This window comes from Gobius niger (genome assembly GCF_951799975.1).
Source record: "Gobius niger genome assembly, chromosome: 1".
Taxonomy (NCBI): Eukaryota; Metazoa; Chordata; class Actinopteri; order Gobiiformes; family Gobiidae; genus Gobius; species Gobius niger.
Window position 1 is genome coordinate 23,618,765 of NC_136852.1, and position 25,084 is coordinate 23,643,848.

Here is a 25,084-nt window from a genome sequence, read left to right on the forward strand (position 1 = left end):
CGACCACTTACTGATATGGAAGAGTATTACATGGTTACTCTGCCGATCACTGGAGGGCACAGACATTCGAAACTGTACATTATTTGCGGATAATAATGAATTTATCTTTTAACTAGGTGAAATTGCACAATTTCTCAAGGCACACCAGACAATATCTCACGGCAAACTAGTGTGCCACGGCACAGTGGTTGAAAAACACTGCTCTAAAGCATTTAGCTATTGCTGCAAATTTCGATGGAAAAAATCGGATTGGCTCCAAGGAGCAGAGCTTGTCATATTATTGGGATTCCTGTCATGACCCTTGACCCTGGCATTAAGTAGCTCTCGCTGTTGCTCTGTGAAAATAACCTACGATCTCCCCCACCTGAGAATTTACTCTGTCTGATCATTTGTTTTCCAATTATGTGTGTGTCCCCGCGAGCAGAAAATTGTCAGCTTTGGTTACGAGAGTCTGATCATGGCTGTGTAGCCAGGAGCAGGGTCTGAAACGCAAAACATTTTCAGAGCCATTAAAAGATGAAGGCGGTGAACAGTCATTGTGGCTCCCGAGTTGATGGTTTTGCAGAGGTGTAGGTCTGGCTTGGTTGGAGCATTGCATTTGTGACTTGATTTAGATGTTGTCAGAAAGAAGTCAAACAACAACAAAATATTCTTCTTTAAACCATTTTCAATGTAAACAATAGTAAGGACTTAATGTCTCATCACGCCTCTAATTTTAAACATGTTTTCCTTTTATGTCTTGGTTACCACAGCAATGCTATGTTCCCACACAATTTCTATCGTCTGCAAACTGTCTCAAAAAGCCAAACTTCTCTTTTACTCGGCTCAGTCTGTGACCCCAGTATGTTACTGTTGCAGTAGTTCATTTTTATGCTCAAAAGGCCTCAGTAGAAAACTTACCATTTTCAATATATTTATGTCAGTAATCTAGTTAGGCCTGCAGGAAAAGTTTCAAATTCATATTTTTTTCCCATTCACCTGCAGTGTCTTGCCATAATTTGTCATATGTCTCCAAATTGAGATTGTGTTGAAGAAACTGACAGCTAACATGGTTTAACAATTCAATGAACAGATTTATTTTAAAGTTAAATCTCTATAACGCTAATATTAAGTCAGTGTTATCAATTTTCAGCACAGTCCAAACAGAGCAGCCTCCTCCATCTTGCAGACTTTCTCCTGGGCAGTACAAGGAGCTCTTTGTTCTCACCGGTCTCCTTCTTTTGCACTGGGACGTCCTGTTCTGAGACACTCAGGGTCTGGGGCTCTGCAGAGTCTCCCTGATGCATCAAGTCCTGGCTCTCCTCTCCGGTGCTGAGGATCCCCACCTCTGACTCTGGACTGGGCGTCGTCTCCACCTGGTCCATGACCTCTGGACTGGGCGTTGCCTCCACCTGCTCCATGACCTCTGACTCTGGACTGGGCGTCGTCTCCACCTGGTCCATGACCTCTGGACTGGGCGTCGTCTCCACCTGGTCCATGACCTCTGACTCTGGACTGGGCGTCGTCTCTACCTGGTCCATGACCTCTGGACTGGGCGTTGCCTCCACCTGCTCCATGACCTCTGACTCTGGACTGGGCGTCGTCTCCACCTGCTCCTCCACTTGTAGCATTAGACGCAGCTCCTGGATGGACCTTTGAAGCTCTGCGTTCACACTCCTTTCCTGCTCCAGACATTTAGCTAAACTGAGGTTTTCCATCGTCAGTGTCAGCTTGTCCTGCTGCTGCCTGCTCTCCAGGACCTCCACCTTGTTTTGGAGCACTGTGACGTACTGCTTCATGTCATGGATCTCCTTGTCTTTCTCCTGCAGCAGTTTGCAGAGTCGCATAACGGCCATCATTTGCCTCTCAGATTCCTGTGCCATCGCTCCAACGTTATGTCAAACGTGTCAAATATTTTTTTTTTGTGTGTGTTTTTGTTTTTTAAAAAAACACATTCTGGAGATTCATTTGTTATTTTTCAATTGGCCACATTGTTTACTTTTTTTTGTTTTGTTATATTCCATTGTTTTTCGTTGACAAGGTTCTCATTTTTCTATAAAGCCACACTGAAATACCAAGGGTGATTTTATTTGGGAAAAAGATGTGAGTGAGAGAGAAATAAAGTATGTTTTTTATAAGTGGGCCCAGGCTTTGGACCCGATTTGTAACATTGCAGCGAAAGGGACATCATCAGGTCGTCTCCGTGGAGATGTGACTGCTTTGCTTTAACTAAAGGTGACCAAACATTAGGTTTAGGTTGGCTATATATGTATTCTTCCAAATGCAGTATGTTGATGACTCACTGTCCAGTCAAAACATTTGGTGTCCCTGGCATGTTTGGTTAGAGAAAGAGTTTTACAACAGCTAACAAATACAAAAATTAATAGATAGCTAAATAATATTCCCATCTATAGCCCCAAAATATACTGAAATGACCAGAATCCTTTAGTCAACTTTTGCGTCACATTTTCAAGTTCGGAAGGCCTTACAAAAAAGAAGAAAAGGTAAGACAAATTACACCCACACAGATCAAAAGTACAACGCAGCGCACAATAATGGAGCCTAAACGGAATGGGTCTTTGAGAGGGATGGCACAGTGGGCAAAGAAAAAGCCACGGAATCAATGTTTTGCAATAACTGTCGCATTAGCCATGATGAACAACCTCGGCCAACAGAAAACGCGGAAGCTTGAGCGGGATTGAGCGCTGAATAATCGAACACGATGCATTCTGGGAAGAGTGGGTAATTTGCTGCTCTGGATCCCAGAAAAGTAGAGCATCATTTCAAGTATTGACCTTTAAAAATGCTATTATAGGGTGATATGTTCAGTTTATTGTCGAACGTGAATTTCAGAAGCCCATTTTGTAAGATGACATTCCAGCAGAGGGCAATCCCCAAACAGTGTTGTCAGTATAGAGTGCATCCACTTTACATAAAGTCGAGTAACTTCCATCCAAAAATTGCTATGGGTCAGAATGCATACTTATCTGTGTGGATCAGTCAAGCCGCCAACTTTCGGCGTGTTTTTGATGTTTTGGTTTATAGCATATTGCTTTAGTGCAATAAAGTTAGTCTTTAGTCTTTCTTTGTGAATGTTATTTCGGCCAATCAAATCCCTGCCAGAGTTTGAGAGTCGTAGGTGCTTCATATAGGTGTTACAGAGCGGCCAGGCGGAGCACGCAGCCCAAACATAGTGGAATTAGGAACAGCATTTCCGATTCGGAGCTGTAATTTTGGACAATATATGAAGAAAAAGGAGAAAACTTGCACAAGATGACGGCAACATGAGGTGCCAAACACACAAAGGCACATTTTAGTTGCAGCCATTTAGTGACATTTCAGCCCTAAAAGACAGTACAGGCTTCACGGATCTCTGCCTCTGATTGTAGTTTCAAACACTTTTCACATGGCACAGTCTTGTGTTTGACTCTCGTGTCTGTACTACTTATAGGAGCACACGTGAGGCCGTGTGGCACATGGCACGTTGTCTTGATAATGAACCTTCATCATTAAAGGGTTGCAGGTTAGCTCGAGCTCCATGACTGCTCGTTTAGTTACACACATGGGTCTACACATACGTAATCGAATCGAATATCTTCGGAAAGAAACTATGTGAAATCCATGTTTGATCAGGGCATTTTACAGAACTCCGATCACACTGATGAGGCCGTGATCGGCCGATCATGATTGGTGACCAATCGATCAGAGCACCTCTACACTTCACTACAATGCATTTTGCTGTATAATGTAGAACAGGGGGCCCCAACTGGCAGAACTGGGTCCAGATCCAAACCTCCAGAGGCTTGAGTCAGGACACCAAAGTCTTTCCATCCTCTCTATATACTTAAAGGAATAGGCCACCGTTTTTACATACTAAGATATGTTCTTACCTCACTTTAGACGTGTTAATATATCCCCGTCTGGTCTTTGTCCGTGCGCTCTGCCAGGCAAACGGAGCACATACGCAGCCTCTCCCACATGTCATATAGCTCCAAAAAAGCTCACGATAGAAGCTACCAAGCTCTTCCACGTGTTCCCTATTTAAATAAAGTTACGTGAAGTGTTTTCATGCGAAGTATTTTTACACAGAAATGTAACATGTCGATTTTATAAGCAAATAAAAAGGGGGACTATGTTGTGAGGCGTAATGATACGAGGAGTAAAACGTCCGCGCAGTAACTCCTAAAGGTTATTGACGGAAGTGAGCGGGGGAAGTCTTTAGGAGTTACTACGTGGACGCTGTGCTCCTCGTATCATTACGCCTCACAATATAGTCCCCCTTTTTATCTGCTTATAAAATCGACATGCTACATTTCTGGGTAAATATACTTCGCATGAAAACACTTCACGTAACTTTATTTAAATAGGGAACACGTGGAAGAGCTTGGTAGCTTCTATCGTGAGCTTTTTTGGAGCTATGTGACATGTGGGAGAGGCTGCGTATGAGCTCCGTTTGCGTGACAGAGCGCGCGGACAAAGACCAGACGGGGATATATTAACTCGACTAAAGTGAGCTAAGAACATATCTTAGTATGTAAAAACGGTGGCCTATTCCTTTAATATCTCAGGCTGAATTAACAGTTATTTAAACAATATTAATAACATTGAAATAAAATGGCAAAATGATTGATTAATTGATCAGCTTTGCTATGTAAATAGACAAACTATGCTCATGTTTTACATCTTAAAGAGCAATTACTGCACATGTCCAGGACATATGACCCTGGACATATGTCGAGAGTTAGGAAAGAAATGTTTGCGGGCCTCGAGTCGATTAGGTTGGAGACTCCTGATGTAGAGTATTGGATTGTATTATGGCAATTCTAATATGTGTCCATTACTTCATCCATTGTTTTACCTGCATGTTATTCTCTCTCTTTAAAACTTAAAACAGCTGAAAGACCAGCAGGCAGAGGTTTACTTCATCTTAAACATCAATCCTTTTCATGTGGTTAGACAAAGTGAAATAAAGTTACTAGCCTAAAGACAATCATGGCATGGACAGTCAAGCGGAAGTTTTTGGTGATGCTGCAGAAAAAAAATGAAAATACAGATAAAACAACAGCATAATGTTCCTCTGAGTACAACACTGTCACTTCACTCAGCCTTTTCTATGGCTTGAGGACTGACAAAGCATTTGGACCTCCACAAAGTATTACAAACAAACAAACCAAGCACTGAGCTCCTCCACCTGTAACTCGTGCACACTTGTCTATCACACAGGCTGTTCCTGGCAGGTTAAAAGCAATATCTGTCAACTATAACCGCGGCTTCGGAAAAAAACAACATTACACATGCCCGCAATGGCATTTTGATGGATAATGAACTCAGCCTCGATGCCAGCTCAGTGATTTTCATAGCGTTTATTCTCTCGCTTTCGAAAGGTAAGTATAGCAATTGAAGCACATTTGTGAGGTTTAGAGGGGTAAAATACAGCGACAGTTCAAAAACACAGCCTAACACCTGCTGCGGATATGACACCATGAAGTTGAGAAATAGGACACGGAGCAATAGCAAGGAAGGTTTTACAGAACTTTCTCCTTTGGTAAGAACTTAACGTGAAAATCAATTAACGCGTCCGAAAACATAACCGAGGAGGTGTTAATTTTAAATGAGCGAAGATGGAAATCATCAATAAAAGAAAAGTGAAAAGATATAATGGTCTAAGGAACTAGCTGAGATAATAATAACTGAGAAATATTGGCAGATATCACATATTAGGCACCCTTCAATAGAACAGATAATTCAGGGACGGCATTAAGGGTCTTTGCATAGACAAAACTGAAACGATCAGTGCCTTTAATATGGGTCCGGGTCGCTTCAACCTGAGCCTGGAGCAGTTTAAAAATGTGGAATCATATCATGTGCTATACTTGTCTCCAAAGTTTAGCACTGTCAATTTAAAAAACATTCTTCAAAAAGCTACAAACAAGTAATCTACACCAAATCCTTCTTCGTATTTCATCATCATCACAATTCAAAAGTTTACATCATTATACTTTCATAAAAAAAAAACATATCTTTCCGTTTTTTGAAATGGAAAACTGCTCGTGGCTTCTCAAGTGCACTTAAGGCTCATTTGAACTCGAGATGCCATTTCTAAAGGCAGTTTTTTATTGTTTTCCCCTTAAACTCTGTATATTCCTTTTATAGCGTAATTTCTCATGCGCCCACACAGTGGGTGCATATAGGAGTGGGTGCAAAGGTCTTGAGAAGTCTTTACCTTGTACAATGAGGTAGACGTGTGAGGTCTTGGGTTTCTGCTTCGTCTGTATAGAGCAGGTATACGAGCCCTCGTCATAGACATCCACCTGCACAAAGGGCGACAAAAATATAACTTTAGCTGAGACAACATACATGGTAATGAATAATATGAATCCATTAAACAATACATTATGTTCTATTAGCACAATTTAATGTCTTACACTTAATCTAATTACAATGATGATGTGAGTAATACGACAAAGGTTAAGTCAAAGCAAAGGGAATTTGCAACTTTCAAACTTTTTCATCATTTTACATGTAGCAAATATCACACAACTGCAATAACTACTAATTATAAATCACTGTCTTACTATCTTTGAGTGAGCAAATAAAATTAAAGCCGCAAGCGGCGTCGTGCGGCCCTCGCCCCTGGCATTCCCCCCCTTTGCAATTGCCCCTGCTCGCTGTCGCCCCATGCGAGCCCCCCGATTGCTATGCTCTTTGTGAGCCCTTCTGATCGATCTTGCCCCTGGCGACCTCCCCCCTTGCGAATGCCCACATTTGCTGTCACCCAAACCTGCTTTAGCCTCTGTCTCACACCCAAACCACTCTCTTACGCCTGCTAACCCATCCCACTCTCGCCTGAGCCTTTGTCACACACCGGCCTCACTCTTGTCCCAAGTAGCTTTGGTGCCGGCCCACTGTTGCCTCAGCCTGAAGGCCCCCTGTCCTCAGCCTGGGCTGCTGTTCCAGATATGAAGCTTGTAACACAAGCCTAAAAGTAATGTAAGTCTATCAAAGATAACAAACGGATACAGGAGAATCAGAAAAAGACGTTGCATCAAACTTTTCATACTTGTTGTAGGAAGACACGTTTTACTGTAATGTGGAACGAACCAGAGGGGTGTTTAAATGGAACACCTGTCTGTAATGGGCTGCACGAGTGAAGAGGGGGAAGGGAATACACAATTGTGTCACATAACTTGGTTCTCATTGTGTGCTTTTATCAGGCTCGAAAATATGTGAATCATGTGAAAAAACAAAGAATTGGAAAATTGTCATGGCAGTGTTTGAACTGGATACCTCCTATACCAGAGACCAGCACACTATCACTGAGCTATAACAACATACTATCATCGGCTTGATGTGGACTACTATTCTCTAAAATAATGCTCCACTATTAGGTCCCAGCACCTGAGGAGAGGTAATTTTTTGTCAATTTTCCCCCTCCATTTTCTTAATTGTTTTCGACATAGTCCCTGGTGTTGCCTCAATAGTTGCCCTACTATCCTGCCATGTCTTTAGTTATGCAAATTCTGTAAGCGTTGTTCCCACTTTTTTCATGAGGGTGGGACCATAGGTGCTGAATTATGTAATTTCCAGTAGGTGCCGAGGAAAAAAAAAATAGATAAAAGTAGTAAAGGTCAGAATTGATCCAGCAGCCTCATGGTTATGAACCCAATGCTCTACCTATGACACTATACAGGCACAATTAAAATATCAGCTGAACAAAGGAAGGTCTTATGAAACTCCCCGTGCATTAGAAATGTTAGGACTAGCTACCTCCTTTACCTAAGACGACCTTTTACCACTGAGATATAAGTCCATACAAACATGGGCCTGATGAGGGCAAGGCTTCTCTAAATTTCTGGGCCGAAATTAGGGGACAGCACCCCACTGGAGGAGAGGGAACATTTCCCCATTTTTCATGAGGGTGGGACCATAGGCGGTAAATCATGTTCTTCCCAGAAAGGGCCAAAAAAAAGAAAGAAAGAAAGAAAGAAAAGAAAAAAATAACTTATGAAGGTCAGAATTGTTCCAGGGGCCTCTTGGTTATAAACCAAATGCTCTGCCCATGACACTATAAAGGCACAGACAATGTATTAGTCGAACAAAAAAATATCTTATGAAACACCCGCACTCATGGTATTAGGCTGAGACAATGTGTACAGTGGTCCATGTAAAATGAGAAAGCATAAGAAAAGTGTGAAGGCTGTGTTAGGACTAGCTCATTCACTGAAGAAAACCTTGCTACTACTGAGATATAAGTCCATGCAAACATGGGCCTGATGAGGGTGAGGGTTCTCTCAATTCTCAGGCCAAAATTAGGTGACAGCACCCCACTGGAGGAGAGGGATCATTTCCCATTTTTCATGAGGGTGGGACCATAAAGTACCGAGTCCAAAAGGAAAAAAAAAAAAGGTGATTGCTGGGATCGATCCAACAACCTGACGTATAGGAACCCAGCACTCTACCAATGGAGCTTCACAAGCTTAGTGAATTCTTCAGCCAATTTAACATTAATCTTATTAAAGACTGCCTTGTGTATTTGCAGAAAACGGAAATTACAGCTTAAGCATGAATATATTTCATTCTTTTTAATGAGGGTAAATTCCTCTAACTGCCCAAAGATTTGATGAGAGGGTGCACCAGCCCAGCAGCACCCTCCATATAAAGAATATTTCGTTGAGAGCGAAATAGTACGAGGGACACACAGAGGGACGGACAGGAAACGGGTAAACTAAACTTCCTGTCACTATAAACTTTAGAAAAAGTTGATTTTGGAGTCAAAAACATCAAAATTGAAGCATCTTTCTGTGACAGAGGGGTAGTATAAACATGTACGAGTCTAAAACTGTAGCCGTTGTGAATAAAGGAGGAAATTTGGAAAATTGACGAATTTCAGAGAAAAGTCTTACAGAGGCCACCATGCTGCCTGGCTAAGACCTCTGGCCATTTCCACGGAGGATGGGTGGGACCACTTAGAACCACTTAAAACCCACTTAAGGCCCAAAGGCGCGAGTGTGTGTCCAAGTTGGTGGAGGCTCTCCGTCACTGAATTATTTTTTTCAATTTTGCAGGTGGCGCTGTTGTGCCATTTTGCACGTCCCACATTGGACACTCACATTTTCATCAATTTTTCACCAGACCGGATTTTTCGGTGATTTTTAATAGAGTTTTCGCGCACGTTCAGGGGGTGAAAATCCAGTTTCCGAGAGAGGAAAGAAAGAATGAAAGAAAAATAATAATAATACTACGTTTTTTGCCAAAAAAGCATATAGCTGTTGCCCTAACCACCACATGCTGTACACCGTTGGAAAGCTCTGGCTAAGGCGCACAAAAAACTTGTGGGTCATTTTTTTCTGGCGTGTACGTGGAGCGCGCGGTTGGCCGCTGAAGCCCCCGGGAAGGCTTTTCTGCAAAAGCAAAAACAATATAGGCGTTTTTCCATTGTAGCTGTTTTTACACATTAGACATTTTCGGAAAGCTCTGGCCGAGTCCTATGCGTCTGTCGGGGTCGGAGGTCGCTGTGGTCCCTGTCGTGTCCGTTGTGCACTCCGTACGCCATCGAAGCGCACCCTGGTGGCCCCCTGCGTTGCAGAAGCAATAGTCCCTATCGCCATGTATGGCGCTCGGGCCTAACAAGGGTTCCCGTTGCTCGAAATACCATATATTATACATTTTCGGAAAGCTCTGACCAAGGCGCATGCAACTGTCAGGGTCATTACTCTCTGGTACGTACCCAGTGAATGAGTGATGACATTAACATGCATTTTATAGGGGGCGCTGTTGGGTCCACTGCCACCAAACCTCATGTCATGTATGCGGGGGTGAAGGGGCAACATGTGTATGCGTTTTGGTAATAATCCGAGCTAGTTTGTGCGAACGGGGGCCACTCCGTACGCCATCGAAGCGCACCCTGGTGGCCCCCTGCGTTGCAGAAGCAATAGTCCCTATCGCCATGTATGGCGCTCGGGCCTAACAAGCCATGTTACAGCTCTTGAAAAAAATAATTAAACTCATGCACAATATTTAAAATGAAAAACACAAACAGAAAATAAAACCGATTCAGTTCATCTTGTACATGTAAAGTATGTTTTTTCCAGAGGGTATTAAAGTGGAAGTGAAAAGACAAAGTAATATCTCTATGCAGTCAACAGACAGAAAGCCGTGACAGTGTCTGTGCTGGTCAGGATTTCTGTACAAATAATATGAAATACTATTTAAGGTATATGTTTATGACGTGGGAACGACTGTATGAAAAAAAAGTTGACATTACTCCTTTCTCACTGGCACGAGTGTACTTGTGGACTCACCTTCTGTATGCGCAGGCTGTACTCCAGCTGTCCTTTAGTGACCAGGTCTACTCTGGGGTCCAGAGACCACTTGTCCTGTCCCGCAAAGATGATGTTGGATCGATTGAGCCAGGCCACTCTAGACACTTTGTCGTCGACGTAGCACCTGACGGAGGCGAGGAAACAACACATCAGTGGGAGACAAAGTGAAATAAACAATCATAATAGAGATATAATTATGTTGGTGGTTAGCACTGTCCTGTCTATAGCATCAAAAATTGACTTTTACATGATCCAATGTTTGAACAGGCAACGGGGTGCTCATTAACTGCATAATTACTGTTCGTATGCATTGAAATACGTTTTTCAAGATCTACTACAGCATGTATAAATCTCCCTGTGTTAATTCAAGTGTAGGCCTAACACACACAGGCACAAACAATGTTGTATCAAGTCAGAAGAATTGCTCCTCAATTGTTTTTCTCTGAATACATAGTACATGATAATATGTTAAACAACAATACTCTATAAAGATGACCACAAATATGGGCAGAACAATATGTATGGTTAAATGAGAGTAAGGGGAAATAGTTATTCACTTCAATTCACTGTAATTTCTCATATTTTTCCTCTCACATTATCTACAGTCCTCCACCTACTCGAGGGTTGCGGTACAAAATCCAAACGTCTTCCCCATCGCCCTCATTTTACCCAGAAAACCTTCCTCTCACTGATAAACGCGTCTTTGTTAACAGCGTACTTTCCGCGCGGATGAGAGAGGACACCAGCATCCTCTTGTTTACTTCTTGTCAGGGCATTACACCGTTAAGACTCGGGGCACAGACACTTTGCACAGGAGAGAGAGAGAGAGGCGCACACCGGCGTTCACCCTAATGAATAAATGTAAATGCAAGTAGACGAAGGAATCAATAGAAATGGGCAGCGCGGATAATACGAGCTGACAGTGAATGTTGCCGACATGCAAATCGCACAGCCCTGGATGAGTGTAGGGGCTACATAGATTTACATGGGAGTTTTTTTTTTTCTTTTCCCAGTGGTAGGTGATCCTGGGTGAAGTGTAAAAGAAAGAAGGTTTGGTCGCCCTAGCCTGGCGCACAGTGGGGAGGAGATGTCCGATTTGTTGAGGGCTTGAACACACAGCTTGAAACCTGGCGAACTATTTCTCTATATCTAAGAGAAAGAAAAAAAAAAAAAAACTCACTAGATAAAATGACTGGCATGGCAGCTCTTTTTTTTGGGTTTTGTTTAATCATCCTGGCCTGGGATTAAATATGCTTTGAGTTCTGGCATGAATAAAAGTAGTGAATTAAAGGGCTGCATAAACTATACATTTAGTATTGTAAGTTTGTGACTTATATTGCAATCTCCGTGTAAAAACTGATACTTTTTACCCCAGCCATCTGTGCAGCTGCGGTCTGTTGCCTATTGTTCCATTTGAAAATGCTTTAAAGAGAAAGCAAATGCAGTTTGGCTTAAAAAAAAAAAAGCCTCCTGCTCTGTACAGATAAACTTCAAATAAAACGCTCTATCAGTTCAGGTTTGATTCGTGCGAATGTTTAATTACTGACAGCCTTTTCAATTCATAGCAACGGCTGGCATGGAGCGCTCAGATACAAAACTCTACATTTGTGACTCCCATAACCAAAATGGGTTACATGGAGCTTAATGTTAAAACAGCTATTCACATTCATTGTGTTCCACTCATCTCTTAAACACTACTGTATCCTCATTCTCACTCACTTTGCACCTGCACGGCATCACCCCGACAAGCTCTAACCTATTCAACATGTCATCAGCTTGGACAGCGTTTCATTCAGAGCCTTACACGATGAAGGAGGAACCTCGCATTTTTGATATTTTGAATAGCCCGGCAGCCTCATTAGTCGTCGATTGCCACGATTCCTGCCACGATTCCCGCCACTGTATAATGATCCGGTGGACGCAGGTGTTTTTGCGCTTTCTTGTTGTCTTCAAAGTCACTAAAGGCGCTCTGATAGACTGTTTACAGAGCACTCCTTATCTAAATGATAATGCCATGTTAGTGAGGCGCGGAGACAAGGCGAGGTGCTCACAGTGAAGCAATAAAGTGGTCCGTCTCCCTGGCTGCGTCCTGTTAGCTTTCACGGCACGCTTGCTTCCTTTCAGTCCTTATTACCGCTCGCCTCCAATCGGGAAGTAAGCAGGAGGAGGCACGCTACGGGGAAAAAAGTAGAAGCTACGCACACCAAGCGATAATGCCGGGAAACAGTAAGGGCCATTACTCTTTTATCTTTGATAGTGGGTCGCTCACAGCAACATCTCGAGATATGAAAAGCGACGGCGAAAAGACCGACAATCAGAGAGAGCAAGAAAGGTGAGGTCATAAGGTTTTCATATGATAAACATAGGGAAATTGAAAGAATGGGGATGTTGCTTCTATTCTCATTTCTCTGGCAATCTCACTTCTCTGAAAGTATGAGAATGTTAACAAAAAGCTACTGTCATCAGGACATCGGGATAAAAATCGTAGAGAGAACGGTGTCATCGGTTTGTTTTGGAATGACCATGCCTTTCCTTATTATGCCCAAATCAAGACCAGAACAATATGTGCTTGATCAAGCACCCCATGCCAGTTTGAAATTAACTGTAGAATAAACTCCTTTAAGGGATAGAGATTATTTGAAAACCTTTCTAAGACTTAGAAACGTTTGTCCCACTTAAAAGTAATAGGGCTGAAATGTAGTCATGGTAGTGAAGGCAATACAGAGTCCAGTACTTTTGACAATGGTGTTTTATACCAACACAATCTAATCTGTAGTCTTGTTATAGTCAACGAAGACTATTATGATCATTTCATTTCATTGACACACCTTTATTTTTTTTAGGCAAAACTAATTAACTCATGCCCCTTGAGGCCATAAGTGCCACTCAGGGTGTCGTAGCATGTTGCAGATTTTTACTCATTAATTGTCCGTGAGAGTAAACACTGCGCTGACAGAAAAGAAAAAGGGAAAGAGGGATGTTGTACATCCAATTACACGATGGAGATCATTTCTTGGATTGTTTAAGTGGCGCTAGCCCGCAGTGAGCTTTGCCCGTTAGCCTGTTAGCTTCTTCTATGTGATTCCATAAGTGTGCATTGAACACACGTAGAAAGCGAAGTTGCAATTGTGGTTTTCTGGCCACAGACACCAGGAGGAGATGAAAGACCCCCTAATCATCCCATTAACACTTGTATTACCTCCAGAGGGACTAGGAAAAGGATTTATTTAGGTAAACAAGTTGCTTAGTGCTGCTTTAATGACGATAACGTAACAATGATGAGCCAAAAATAGCTCTTTTGGGACATGACGTTTATGAGTTTACGTTAATGAGACGAGAATGGGAGAAAGAGGTTTGTCAGACCGTTCGTAAACAGAGCTTGTGCGCGGAGCGAGCAAACACACCCGGTACACGTGACACAGAGCGGCCGCTTCAGGTCACATGGACTCGCATGCGGCAGTCTGCGCCCCTCTCCCCTCTCTCCCCACTACAATCACCGCCGACAGCGATGTCACAGAGACTTTATCTTTGCACAGGACAGTTTTAAATCCTGTAGCGTACGAATGCAGAAAGTATGATGATGAACAAATGTGCAGACGGCGCTGTTGGTAATAAAACCTCAAAGCGATGATCAGAAGAAGAGAACAGCGGCCACTTTTGTCAAGTCCTGTTCACAATGACACTTCTGCCAGCACCTATTGTGGTGCAATCTGTTTGTCAAAAGCTATATAAACCTGCAGCCTGTCAACCTGCATCCATATTTCCAAATCAATTTTTTTTATTTTTATAATGAAAGTGACTAAAACTAGACTAACCTTTTGAGTTTAGATTTAGAAAGATTTAGACTTTAGACATTTAGAAATGAATAAAATCCAAAAGACTCCAGAAAAAAGCACACACAAAAAAAACTTTCATTTTCCCCATATTAGTGTGCAGATTGTATCAAACTACAAAGCCGTGTCCACAGATGGAAAGAAAAAAGAGAAAAACAAACCAAAATTTAAGCAGGTAAGAGTACTATACAACCTTCATAACTCCAGCAGACACTTTGGATAAGTATAGGTGACTTGTTCCATTAATCTTCTGAATGTTTAAATTAGATCCCCCTTTGAGCTGGCTGCGAACATATGCTCCTCCATATGGGTCATATAAGTTGGGAAATAACAGCAGAAACACCACATGGCGCTTTGGTACATGCTTCCACAACCTCCACCACGTTTTAACTTTAAAATATTCTTGTAAGGTTTCTGCATATTTCCTTCCTTTTATCTGTTGGCACCTCTGCCTCCTCACTCCATCTGCCTCTGAAGCGCCTCCACTCTTTCTCTGGGGTGTCGCACGCTGCTCTCATCTCAGCTTCACCACTCCGGAGCCTCGGAGAACAGTATGTCATTAAGCCTCAGTCTGTCTATGAGGAGGACTACAGATGTTTTTATACAGCTACAACATGAGGAGGTTTGGTGAGTGATGAGGTAAACACAGATCAAGGATGTTGCAAGAAAGAGTACCTATACTATAGTGCATTCACTTTAAAAGAATTGCACCAATATTATATAGAAGGGATTGAAACATCTTTAACTGGACTGGGTTGAGTTGAGGATGTTTCTCTTTATATGTTCAGAAGCTTCTCGCGCTCATAGTCGACGTCCAGCTCGATACGAAGCACACAAGCTGGAGGCCTGCACCCTTCAGAGGGGAAGGGTCAGGACTGCCATAACCTCAACAGTTTCAATAACTAAAATAGTCTGGGGGCGAAACTGAGAGTCGTTAGATCCCATTCACATTAACAAAGCCATGCTAGGTGACGACAAATTTAATGGTTAATGGCATTAGGGCGATGATATGCAGAATATTGTACTATAAGAGAAAAAGAAAAAAAAGAACATACACCTGAGAAATCCTAATGCTGACTCCATTTGACTGTTGGACACAGAGGCTTAAGCTATGATGAAAATAACCTTGATAGCTTTGGCTTTGACATTGATTTATAGTGTAGCCATTTCGTAAGTTAGTATAAAGCTACAAAAGCTAACTACAAAAGAGAAAAAGCACAGTAAAGCGCCTTTCACAGACATAGTCACAAAGAGCTTTACATGAGACAATTGTACATTCACCCCATACTCGATGGTTCAGTTTCCTCTGGGGGAGACTGACAGACACAATTCATCCTGGCCTATTGTACATGTTTTTAGTGGTAGGGGAAACCGGAGTGCCAGGAGGAAACCTACAAAGACACGGGGGAGAACATGCAAACTCCACACAGAAAGGCCCCAGGGAAAGGTCCAGGTGGGAATCGAACCCGGACTTTCTGCAGCTGCGCCACCGTGCGAAACAGGTGCACGTTCTCTCTGTAATATAATTAGCATTAAGTATGACTGTACAAATTAGATTTGTATGGCTTTATACACTTATATAAAGTAATAATAATTATAACAATGCAACACGACCATAAGCATGATCTCAAATTCTACATTACCAGTGGTATTGCGTAAGCTTCAGGGTTGGTGAGGTCTCGGTTTGTCTTTCCGCCAAGTTAAATTCTATCACCATCAACTTCACCTTCTCACAAATGCTTCCTTGAGAAGGGATGTGTTATAGGTTTTCTTGACAAATACCCTGAGATGACTTTTGCCCCGAATTGGTGCTGTACAAACAAAGCTGAATTGAAAGTGGTTGTTGGCAAAGTGAGTTTGACACCAGTGTTTTTTTTTAACCAACACAAAGTGCAATTCATTGATCTTTGAGGTCACTTTTCTTTTTTTTTTTGCCTGACATTCTGTCTATTTCCATTCAAACCGCTCAGCCTCCCAAGGCATCAACAAGAGCGGAGCAGACGCAGTGCAGAACATGGTCGGCAGTAGCCGTTTCTTGTCCTCGCTAATGAGTGACTAGAGGGCAGCACAAGCTTCCATCAGTTGTCAGTTGTCTCCGGCTCACTCCACTTCTTCACTATAGCTGTCAAGGTATGTCTGTACCGGACCCAAGTCTAGCTGCCCCCCTGTCTGAGCCGCATCAGAAATAAAGGTTGGTCTGTTGATGGCTTGGCACTATCCGCGCGGCAGTCTTCAACAAGTCTCTCGCGGGGAGCAGAGTTTGATTGGAATAGCAGGCTACGCTCCAATGATTTGTAATGAAAATCCATCCCATTAACTGACTGCAGCCTTGCAATGACGCAGGATCTCGACTGTGTTATTTAGCCCTGGCACTGTGACTTTATTTATTGGAACATTTGGGGGGAAAAAGTGCCAGATTATTGTGCATTGCTACTTCACAATTTCTGGAATTTGGACCGGTATGTTCAAGTTTTTTTTTCAGTGTTTCCACAGTACAGGCCTACTTGAATCTTCTGCAGACTTTTGGGGGAATAAAAATCTTGTAACGCTACTAAGTATTTGCTGACGCCAGTAAACAAAAGTTAAAGGCACTTTTTTCGTTAGGCCACATACGCAGTAGCAGTCCCTTGGAGGCGGGGGTTGAGTTTATGTGGGGTTCTCTGGTGATGGATGCTTTGGTTGCTGTCCCACACTGTTTTACCCACAGCCTTTGTTGATGGATGCTATATTATACTCTTTCTCTGCCCGCTGCGCTGTGCCAATATGGACCGGCCAATAGGCTATAGCTGACAGGGGACTGTGTGGGCTGACAGATGCCTGGGCAAGAGCTGCTGAGCTGGGCTTGTGTTGACAGGAGGGCCTTGCTGGATGGATCTCTGCTCCAGGGCTAGCCGTGGGGGAGGACCATAGCGCAAGCCTGAGCCTGAACCAAACGGTAATGAGCGAGCCGCGATATGTGTCCGACTGACAGAGAGGCCGCACCACCCGCAATCACCTCGATACATTGCAACGCCATGTTTATGGTCGCCATAAACACCAAAGCAAATCCAGTCTGAATAGAGCTAATTCATTTACCAATTCATTATTTTTTTAGTTGCATCCATTGGGGAAATTGGTGTTTGACTAATCGGCAACCATCATGCAGGAGGAATCTTGAAGGTTTGGTCTGAAATGAAACTAAGGAATTAGCTTTTGGGGGAAGCTGGAGCATCCAAGTGAAGAAGCAAGACTATGGATAGATGACGCGTTTAATGATTAGTGTGGTTTGTAATGTAACTTTTTGTCTTGGCGACGCGTAAACATGCAGCAACCTCCCTCTCTCTACTGCAGAGAGTTCGTATACGAGCCATGAAGGACCCAGGTTTTTTAAATAATAAATACGCAGCCAGCTTATGAGCTTCTGAAACACTGAAGAGGCACCAAGAGCCCCCCACACCTGCAGCACAGTGGAGATGTCACGAGAAGCGCTACAAGAAGCAAAAATGTATAAACAAGGAGGTATCCAGACAAGGCTCGCAGCTAAGTCACGCAAATCGTCTACCCCTACTATTGTTGAATAATGTTCGTTCACTGGAGAATAAGATGAATCATGTTCATCTGCTACGCTACGCTGTTCCCACTAGAGAAGAGTGCTGTGGAGCGGAGGGAGGAAGAGGAAGGAGGAGGTGGAGAAACTGACCAGTGCAGGACACCACGCTCTGAAACAGGCACAAACCAAAGAGATTTCCGGTTTCCTCAACCTCCAAAAACACGCTCAGGTTGGCCTACAATGGCGTCACGCTCAGTTGCAGTGGCGCAAGAATAACCCAACACCTGAACGCAATTTCGTTGTACAATTGTACAATGACAAATAAAGCACTCAGTACTTAAAACATACATAAAACCCTTCAGAAACGTAATAAACAAAAAATAATGCAGCTCAAAGCTAATGATCACTGCTATAGCACAACCTCAGACTTATTAATGAGTTTCTCTCCCGTCTGTTAGAGATTATAGTAACCGGCTGCTCACTGGCCTCTCCAGACAAGCTGCGTACATCCAGAACACTGCTGCATGAGTCCTAATCAGACTCAGTGCAATCAGAATTAGTTTGCCCCCTTCTGGCCTATACAACCAATCTCTGCATCTCTGAAATGCTAGAGTCACATTAACATTTCCGGGCCGTGATTGTAAATGTATGTACATTTTTAACACATCTGTTTTATTTCGCAGTGCGCTTTGAATTACACAATGCATTACAAATAAACTTGCCTTTAATAAAGCAACAACTACGAATATTAGAACTACTGCATTCACAGGAACATGTGTACGTGACAGCAAACACGTACCGCTCACGTCATCCACATCGTCCCGTGAAAGACAACTTGTTTCGACAATCGGCTGAAAAAAAAAACGCATGAAATGAAGCAATGTGAGCTGTTTGACAAGAATATGGCACCTTGTGCTTCGCGCTTGCCGAGACATAAGCCACTTAAGTTGGACTCGACAGCAACGCGTTTGTTGTCTCCAGCCAGGCGTGAGTCAGAGTTCATCCAGACAGCCAAAGGAAGGATGATGGCAGCATGACCCAAACATTGAGAGATAGAATAGAATAGAAACTGATATTTAAAATCATTCATGATCTCTCAAGCAATAATCTATAAAAGAAGGCAAAGAAATAAGCTCCCTCTCCTGCCGCCAAGTACTACTGCTTTACCATAAGATGAATAGCACAACTTCAATTGCTTACATGAATTACTGCTATCAAAGCTGCTGCTTCTGCTGTTATGGTGCATTTTGACCGTGGATACAAAGAAAACGACTACAGCTGTATTGCCCTTGCCACTGCATAATCCACTGCGCCTGGAACTGCTACAGCTATTGACATTGAAACATGGCTTTTTCACACCACAAGGCTCAAAAGTTAGAAATGACCAGGTGTGAACCGGGGTTCACTCAAACAGCCACCGAATGACTAAGGCAAAGACTAAAAAAGTGGAGAAAAAAATGAAGTGAGATGAAGCCAAGCGAACTCTTGCAAAACCAAATTAAAGTCTCTCTATTCGTGTGGAGCCCTCTGAGCAGTGTCTTGCCCCACATTTCTGGTAAGGTCTAAGTTTATCCCCTATAGCACTGGGCTGAGCCGAACAAAGCATGTCTTAAAATACCTCGCACACCGTGACTGCAGCCCGGCTCTGACGTGAAGTTTTATCTTTCAGTAAAAAAAGAAGTTCATAGTGTCCTTCTGGTGTTGAAGGAAAGGGTAAAAGCCTTTATGAGGTGCTGATAATTTAAAGCCTCATCCAAAGTCAAATTCAGGAAGTTTCAAAAAATCCATTCCAGGTACCGTTATTTCTCCAGTGAGCTTGAAGAAACTTTGAAACATTGTCCTGTCGCTTTGCAAGTACTCACTATACCATCAGTGTTCCTTTTTCACTCAGCATAAGGGTCATGATTGTGGAGTGTTCAATCTTTTGGTGAATACTCTACACTGCGTTCCAAATTATTATGCATATTGTATTTGTGTGTCAAAAAGGAAAAAAAAACAAAACAATAATAATGAAACTCAGAAAATCGTGTCTTGGGGCTCTATGAATCACTGACATTAATCTCAGAGACCTGGGATGATTAGTTTTCAGGTTAAGCCCAGTTAAGGGAAAAACTGCTGAAAAAGGGCGTTCCACTTTATTATGCAGATCATAATTTTCAAGCAATATGGGAAAGAAAAAGGGTCTCTCTGCTGATGACAAGCATGAAATAGTTGAATGCCTTGGTCTAGGTATGAAAACCTTCGATATTTCATGAAAGATTAAGCGTAATCATCATACTGATAAGAGATTTGTGGATGATTCAGAACACACTCCGGTTTGTGCAGATAAAGGCACAATATGGACGGTTTCTGCCAGACAAACACATCAGATTAAGAGAACAGATGCTACAAAGCAGCAAACAGGTATTTGAAGCAGCTGGTGCCTCTGGAGTCTCCCGAACATCAAGGTGTAGGACCCTCCAGAGGCTGCAGTTGTGCATAAACCTTCTATCCAGGCCTCCCCTAAACTGTTAATTGAATGCTGATGAACAGAAACGGCTGCAGTGGCTCAGAAATACATGAGGACTCATTTTCAAACAGTCTTGTTCACTGATGAGCGCCGTGTAGCCCTGGATGCAAATTGCAAATTCAACAAATGACCATTTTCAGTTAATTACAAGCTTTAAAATGTATTGAAACGATGAGTTGCATTATAATTTGGAACAGTGGATTTTGAGGTCTTTACTATATTTATTTTTGAAAAAAATACTGTTATCACTAGGATTTTTTCCCCACCACATTTAAATGATCCTCTACCAGTTAAAGACTTAAAAATTATGCTGACTCTCATTTGAGTTGACAATTTAGAAAATCTTATAAAAATGTCATTTGCATATTAATTTGGAACGCAGTGTATAATTACTGTTGAAACTGTAGTAGAAATGTTCAGATATTGAAATTGGGATCTTCTCACTAAAACACTCACTTAACCCTTCATGCTGTACCTGTTTTCCTCCCTTAAAAATGCTGTGTTTGGTACGCGTATGACTTCTGTAAAAGTTGCGCACCCCTCTTCAGAGTATATGTGGATGGTACAGCGCCACATGAGAGTGCTCAACTTGATTAATTGCCTGCAAATGAGTGTTGACACTGGTGTTAAAGAGGGCGCGATAATTATTGTGAATCCAAGTGCAGGTGGTGCGAAGACTTAGACCTGCGCTTGTGCGATTTTCATCTCCGCTTTACTGACACGTTTCATGTGAAGATCGACGAGGGTGATATGTGGAGGGCGATAAACTGTCAGCTTTTATTAGAAGTGATTTCAAAGAGCCAGCGGAAGATCCTGACTCCCCCCATGGGGCACTGGAGGTTCGGCTTTGAGAAAGGCAAAAAAACAAAAAAGAGCAACAAAACATGAAAGCCTTGTCATTTGTCTCTATTGTTTCTTTATATCAGAGAGAGAGAGTGACAAACAATAAAGCGAGGCAGCAATTTTAAGCCAGTGCTGCCATCAGTTGCCGGGGTGTGCTGTTCTGATTGATTCCCAAAGAAAAATGCCGCAGAGATGTCCCCTGTGACATAATTACTTCAAAATAAGCTCAAGGCACTTTCACAGAGACCGGAGGTAATTTGGCCTGTCAGTGCGCTGCAATCTTCTGCTTTCAACACGATATAGAAAATGTGAGAGAAGAATGTACATATTCTGAAATAGACTAGACTTTGAGACAAGGTGTGTACAAATAATAACAATACCTTTAATTTGTGCAGCGCTTTTCAAGATGCACACACACATTCAGGAGGACTGTGTGTCCAAAAGTGTTTGCAGAAACAATGCTCTTTGATTCAAGTTGTAAGAGTTGAACATTACTTAGAAATACAATGCAATCAAAAACGTTTGTGTTTGGAAAATTATATCAGATTTGGGGAAACTCAGAAGCTGTAAGTCCATGAGACCAACAGAAGACGGGGGTACTCATTAAAGCAGAACTAAGTAACTTTTTTACCTTAATAAATCCTTTTCGTAGTTCATCTGAGGGTAATAGAAGTGTTACTCGGATGATTGGGGGGGTCTTTCATCTCCCACTGGTGTCTCTGGCCAGAAAACCACACTTGCAACTTTCCCAACCAATACACACTAATAGAAAACATCTCCCTCGCTGCTCTCAGTTGTCTACAAAAGCACTTTTGGCTCGCATTTCTGAGGTCTATGACATGGCGGACAGGTCAGTCCTGACTGTATTCTGTCTACAGCTTTCGGTTTGTTGATGAACATTTTGGAAAACGCTGTTACTTGGTTAATCACGATCAGAAGAAGCTAACAGGCTAAAGGGAAAAGCTAACTGTGGTCTCGCGCCGCTTTTGCAGGATTTACAGCCAAGTTTGAGCGGGGAAAAAATATCTCCATTGTATAATTGGGTTGTGGCACAATGTACAACATCCCTCTCTCCCTTTGTTTTTTCTCAGTGTAGCAGTTGCAGTGGCACTTTCGGCCTCTAAGGGCATGAGTTACTTAGTTCTGCTTTAAACCATTGCAGAACAAACAGTGACATCAATAGTGACTAATATTTGGTATATTTGATCAAATTTACATAATAATAAAATGAAATACAAATTCAACAAAATGTCCGATGTGAAATAACATTCACAAGATGCAATAACTATATTTCACAGTAATAAATTTGACATTCATTGCCCCAAAAGATAAATTCTTCATCCACAAAAAATACACTGTAGGCCAAGTTCAATTCAAGTAAACAGCTCTTAAAATAGAGAAACTATTACGGCAATACATAACAGGCCAGAGGCAGTGCAGCCCAAAGTACTATCTGACACTGAAATAGAGGGCCGTCAGAGTAATGTCTTACAAAGAGGTAAAAATGAAACAATACTCTTCCACAATAAGACAGTGGAGCCTCTGCAGCTTCTCTGTTGATCTTTTTGTCAGTTTCAAAAGCCCCTGACAGCCACAAATCGACATATACTTCTCCCATCATGAAGCCCTTCCATCTTTGTGGACAAGCATCATTGCGCACACAGGCATTAATCAGTGCAGGGATGATTGTTTGGAGACCGGGCCAGCAGACCTCCAGGGCAGAAATTATTAACGGAAAAAGAAAAAAAAAGGGTTGCAAACAACTCACACATTTTCAGCTTGGGTTCATTCAAATTTCTTCCCTGGCACAAGTGTGATTTTTCTCTCACCTCCAAGGGTTTGCACTCGCCAGAATAGTTCAGTTAATTTGGGGCTTTGCAAAGAAAATAAATAATCTGAGGCACATGTCACATTTTGGGAGTGAAGATAATACGCCACTGCAGTTTCATACATGTTTAGGGCCACATGTACAGTCTTTTATTATAATATTGCTGGGATTAGAACAAGTTCAGCATTGGAACAGTAATTATTTGCTGTACTTCCAAATGTGATATTTATTTAGAATAATAAGTGTTGTTTAGAGCAGTGTTTCCCAACTTTTGTTGTCCCACGCACCACTTGAGGCATTCATTTATACTCCAAGTACCCCCCTTAATCGAGGATCCTGCCAAAATTGCCAAAGCGAGGAACTGAACATAGATTATTCAGATGCTGTTATGTTCAAAATTCACCTTAAAATACTCTCAAAGTCAAACCTTTTACTGAAAAAACCCATTAAAACTAACTTTCCTTTGAACGATTTATTGAAATTCTAACTCAGTTTCACCTTGATTTTTTAATCCCCGTACCCCAGGTTGGGAAACACTGGTTTAGGGGAGAAAAGTATGTCACGTTTGTCCCTGTATTCTCCAACTGAAAAATACACAACTTCTATATCTGATAGTATGATCGTACAAGTGCAACTTATGTTGAAATAGCCAATAGACCTATCAAGTGTAAAGATGGCTGCGTAGTGTGAGAGAAGGCTATGGAAATGCAGAAGATTGGCCATTTTCTAAACACTTTAAAGCTGCTTCCTTTACGAATCAGTAAGTTTGATACCTGTAATGCTGCCTCACACTCACACTCCACACACTGCTGGTGCATAAGCCTTAACTCCTCCTCTCTCAGTCCTCTTGATGTCACTCCCACAGCCTGCATCTCCAGACTCCGGCGCGGCTGTGGGGGCAGCCGCAGTAACAAGCTCATGACAGATGGCACTTCATTGAGACGTAGGCAGCTGGATCTATAGCGCAAGCCTCGACGCTACTCTGAAGCCTCAGGAGACGCTCCGTGCTGTACATCCTCCCTCTGTGGCCGTGCGATGGCCTGCCGTCACTGCTTTGCTCGTCTTAAATGTCCTGCATACGTCTCACGGCTCCCTCGTCTCATAAATGTGCTTTTTCCGCGGCCCCTGCTTATGCCGCTTTTATGCTGCAAAGTGTGCCACGTAATCCCAGGAAGCCTCCATATTACATCCGTGCTACACATGAGCACCCGTACGGCAGAGAGGAAGTGCTGTTTGGAGACGTTAGGCAGGGTTTTACTGTCAATCACAGCGACTTGGACTAATGGTTGCTTTTTGTAAAGAAAACCACACATCAATATACTTTACATTGTTTTTACTCAAAGACTACTTGATGTTTTTTTTTTTTTTCATTTTCACTCATCACGTACAAACAACTGTATTTGAATGTCTGATTGTGTTTCATCTTGAGAGACATGCTTGTATCATCTTTAAAGGTCTTTTTTGACAGTTTTCACAGAGTTGCTTCACTTTCAAGTACTTTAAAAGCATGATTATAGGTTCAAGTAATTGCCTATGTCTATTGTACACAGTTGAACGCTAATCTTCCACTCTATCCACACATGTTTTTTTGCCTTTTGCTTTCCCGAATCAGGTAATTATTTAAAGTGACAGTAAAGGGCTATAACGGGGTGGACAAACTAAGGCCTGGGGGCCAAATGCGGCCCGCCTAGCACTTCAATCTAGCCCGCAAAAGATGATATAGCACCTATGTTTTCATTGACATGAAAAAAGATAACACATACTGTAACTGCGGCTATTTTATTCCTTTTGAAAATGGGTTCAGGCGTTGCTAAGGAAGACTCCGCACACACCCGGCAGGCGTGCAAAAACAAACAAAAGCCCCCACACACTGTCTCAGATTTATTGAGACATTTATTGCTGCAACATTTCGGTCAAAACGTGTTTAGACAATTGACTCACAATTGACAATTGACAAAATAAAAGCACACAGCTTGTCTCATTGATTAGTTCAGCAGGTTTTGTCTGTTAATAGTCAGGCAGAAGGAAAGTTGAACTAATGAATAAGATGGTGCTTTTATTTTGGCGTGCTGAATAAAAGCCATCCATCCATCCATCCATCCATCCATCCGTCCATCCAACCGTCCATCCATCCATCCATCCATCCATCCATCCATCCATCCATCCATCCATCCAACCATCCATCCATTGACGGGTCGTGGGGGCAAATGTTAGAGTTGCCCAAATCACATTGCCCCAGCC

At 42.4% G+C, this 25,084-nt stretch overlaps 1 protein-coding gene across 1 annotated transcript in view; it reads right to left on the minus strand.

Moving 5' to 3' along the window:
• lsamp (limbic system associated membrane protein) overlaps positions 1-25,084 on the minus strand; it is a 261,006-nt gene that overhangs the window by 79,991 nt on the left and 155,931 nt on the right. Inside the window, exons 2-3 of the mRNA XM_079558444.1 lie at positions 10,281-10,425; positions 6,203-6,290 (exon numbers count right to left, since the gene is read on the minus strand). Of these exons, the coding sequence (XP_079414570.1) occupies positions 6,203-6,290; positions 10,281-10,425 (233 nt within the window). The remainder of the gene's footprint in view (positions 1-6,202; positions 6,291-10,280; positions 10,426-25,084) is intronic.